At 37.1% G+C, this 3,035-nt stretch overlaps 1 protein-coding gene across 3 annotated transcripts; it reads right to left on the bottom strand.

Moving 5' to 3' along the window:
- Positions 1-324: 324 nt before the first annotated feature.
- On the bottom strand, positions 325-2,523 carry LOC149530890 (aminotransferase-like protein FGM3). 3 transcript variants are annotated; one of them, XM_089809933.1, is made up of 3 exons: positions 2,463-2,523; positions 2,160-2,271; positions 325-1,911 (listed from the first exon to the last, which is right to left on the bottom strand). In XM_089809933.1, the coding sequence occupies exon 3, from the start codon at positions 1,871-1,873 to the stop codon at positions 488-490; it is 1,386 nt and encodes a 461-aa protein (XP_089666059.1). In that variant the 5' UTR covers positions 1,874-1,911; positions 2,160-2,271; positions 2,463-2,523; the 3' UTR covers positions 325-487. The 3 variants fall into 3 exon arrangements, with proteins under 3 accessions (XP_089666059.1, XP_089666057.1, XP_089666058.1); XM_089809931.1 differs by having other exon boundaries at positions 2,055-2,271; positions 2,373-2,514; XM_089809932.1 differs by having other exon boundaries at positions 2,373-2,513.
- Positions 2,524-3,035: the final 512 nt, after the last annotated feature.

Below are 3,035 nucleotides of genomic sequence, written 5' to 3'. Positions count from 1 at the left end.
TCATCAGGATGATCACACTCTGTGATCTATTGTCAGAATGATAGATAAAATCTGTCTTTCTAATGATGGATCACAGAGTGTGATCCGAAACCCTCATGCAAACAAAACAACACTGCGTGATCCAAAATGTTGATGCAAACAAAACAACTTTCTACTCCGTGAGCTATCTATCATCCTGATGTTGGATCACAGTATTTGATCTGAAATATTGATATAAACAAAACACTCGCAGTCTAAGCCAGAAGCAATAAATCAAACTATTAAGAAATATGGAAAATAAATGTCATCAATCCTAAAATTGTTTCATGTAAACATTATGCACTATTGAGCTTAAATCCTCTAACCTCAAGATAGTCGAGGGCAGAAGTTCAATTTATTTTGGAAGCAGAAAATGAAAAGTACTGCAATTGAGTAAGACGATTCCTCCGAGACGCCATTGAGGTCCTCATAAAAGAAGTGTTATTTACACATCTATTTATATGGCCAGTTACAGAATTTCATCCAAGCAAGAGATGAGATAAGAAACCTCAGAAGGAGTATTGTAATGTATCATTGAAATTCTCACTACACCCTCGCTCACATTGTTCTCGAATAGAAGTCCAGATGAGCATAAAGCTGAGATAAGTCTGTAAGAATACATATTTCCATTTCTAATTGCAAAACCCTTTTTGTGAAGATCTTGAGCAATGTCAGATGATTTCTTACTCCTGTGGACAAAAGAGATGGTGGGAACCCTGCATTCTCCATCTGCTGTAAGAGGTCCTACGATTCGCACATCTGATCTTGATCTAAGATAGTTAACCAATGCACTTTGCAAGGGTTTCTCCAACAATTTAACCGTGCGGAAAGAAGCCTCGACTAACCCTCTATCAAAGAATGAAGTATCCTCAACTTTCATGGCGGATAAATGTTTTTGAACATTTTCAATCGAATCAGAACCATCCAAATTTAAGGACTCTTCTTCCTGCGCCAGAAGTTTTAGATACTGTTTCAGTGCAAGAATCCCTGCACAACCCTCATGGTTAAGGCATCCAAGTTCAAATTTACTGGTGAAATTATGACTGGGGACGAAAAAGAAATTGGGCATTTCATCTTTGATTTCATTGAAGGCATCATTGGTTCCAAAGAGAACAGCCATGTGAGGCCCGCAAACCTTATATGAGCTAAAAACATACCAATCAACACCCCACTTTGCTACATCAATTGCTCTATGTGGGGCAAAGGCCACACCATCTACAATCACTCTGGTTTTCTTGGATCCTACTTTCTCCCTAACAAATCCCACTAATTTTTCCAAATCCATGATTTCGCCCAAAATGTTGGAAACATGTGCAACTGCTAAGATTCTAGTACTGGTGGATAAGAGCTTACCAAGAGATTCCAAATCTGAGCTGAAATCTTCATTCACAGTCCAAAACTTGAGCTTCAGCCCTTTCTTCTCTGCGAGTTTAATCCACGGACCAGCATTTGCTTCATGATTGGCCCCATGAACAATCACTTCATCTCCTTCCTCCACAAAATTCAAGTAGCAACTACTCAGATTTTCCAAAAGTTGAGAAGCCGAAGGTCCAAATGCAACCTCTCCAATTTCATCGGCGTTCATAAAGGTCTTCATGAAACTATGAGCAGAATCTACCACCTCTTTTGCTCTCATGGAAAGTTCATATCCGGCCCCTAGTTGAACATACTTAGATCTCATATAATCAGAAATGGAATCTATCACCATTTCAGGACACTGGCTGCCCCCCGCATTTTCCATGAAAATTGGAAGATTAGGGTTTTTTTCTGTATCAAAGTAGGAGAAATGCTTCCTGAGCCTGTTGTAGACCGCATCCATTTGGGTGTTATCTGAGACTGCCTGTACCTTGTTCATGTTTACTGAGAAACCTGGTTGTTGAAGCCTTGGAAGACCTATAACACAAAATCATGATTAATTAACCATATAGATATACAATTTCACTATCATACCCAATTCAGACTTCAATAAAATGAGACAATCAAATCAAACACATGCAGAAGCAAAAAGTAAAATCAGATTGGGAGATGCCATGAACCAGAACAGAAAATTGGGCGTACGGGAACAGATGATAATTGTGTAAACATATTACTACAACCAATTTAAATTCCTCGAAGGATTGAGACGGAGAAAGTAGTATTACCCTTTAATGGCTTCTCAGTCTTTCGATTATGGTGGTGCTTCTCCCACAAACATTCTTATCATGACTCTACTCGACGGATACTCCAATGGGGGAAGAGATTGGGATAAAACTTCTGTAAGCACAAATAATGACGAGAAAATATGAATAAAGATTCTTTTAACCAGGTAAAATCCATTTGCAAAATTAAGAGTTAAGCAGTAATCTAATTTTTACTTGAATTGGGAGAGATCTTCCATTAACGTTTATACAAAATCAAAATTACTGAACCAAAAAATCTAAATCTAGAGTGCCTTAAATTTTTACTAATGAAAGTGGATTTTTCTTTTCGAGATAATAGGTTTTTGAACTTCCTCGATTTTGACGGGGAATCTATTGCGGCAAATCAAACTATTTTAATAAAGGAATTAAAAAGTGGCGAATCATTTGTCCGCTGTGAAAGTACGACAAGAAGGAAACAAAACAAGACTGTCTGTGCATCAGATTATTTTGAAGGTTTTAAGAGTAAGTTAATCATAGAGGGAACTCTTTAACTGAGTTCGTTCAAGTGGGAGTAGACAAATCTCCCTGCTTCACTCTATAAGCATCACTTACATTGAATGAATGCTAACTGTTTTATTTATTCTGATTAAAGATGGATTTCTAATGAAACACAAGTCAATGAATTTGACTAAAAAACTGATAAGACTATTGTAGTATAAAGCATGGTAGGTATTTGCACAAGTTGAATTTTTTAAAACTATGTGACACTTGTAATATTGCTATCAGGATTTGTGATTTTGAGTTAAACTCATTGACCCATGTTTCATGAGTAGTGATTCAACATGAATCCATCTCTCATGAGAATAAATGGAACACTTAGCACTCATTGGATCTAGG

This window comes from Cupressus sempervirens, chromosome 11 (assembly GCF_028749045.1).
Source record: "Cupressus sempervirens isolate cs-2001-9-10 chromosome 11, ASM2874904v1, whole genome shotgun sequence".
NCBI classification, from domain to species: domain Eukaryota; kingdom Viridiplantae; phylum Streptophyta; class Pinopsida; order Cupressales; family Cupressaceae; genus Cupressus; species Cupressus sempervirens.
This window is presented reverse-complemented; position numbering and strand designations above follow the sequence as displayed.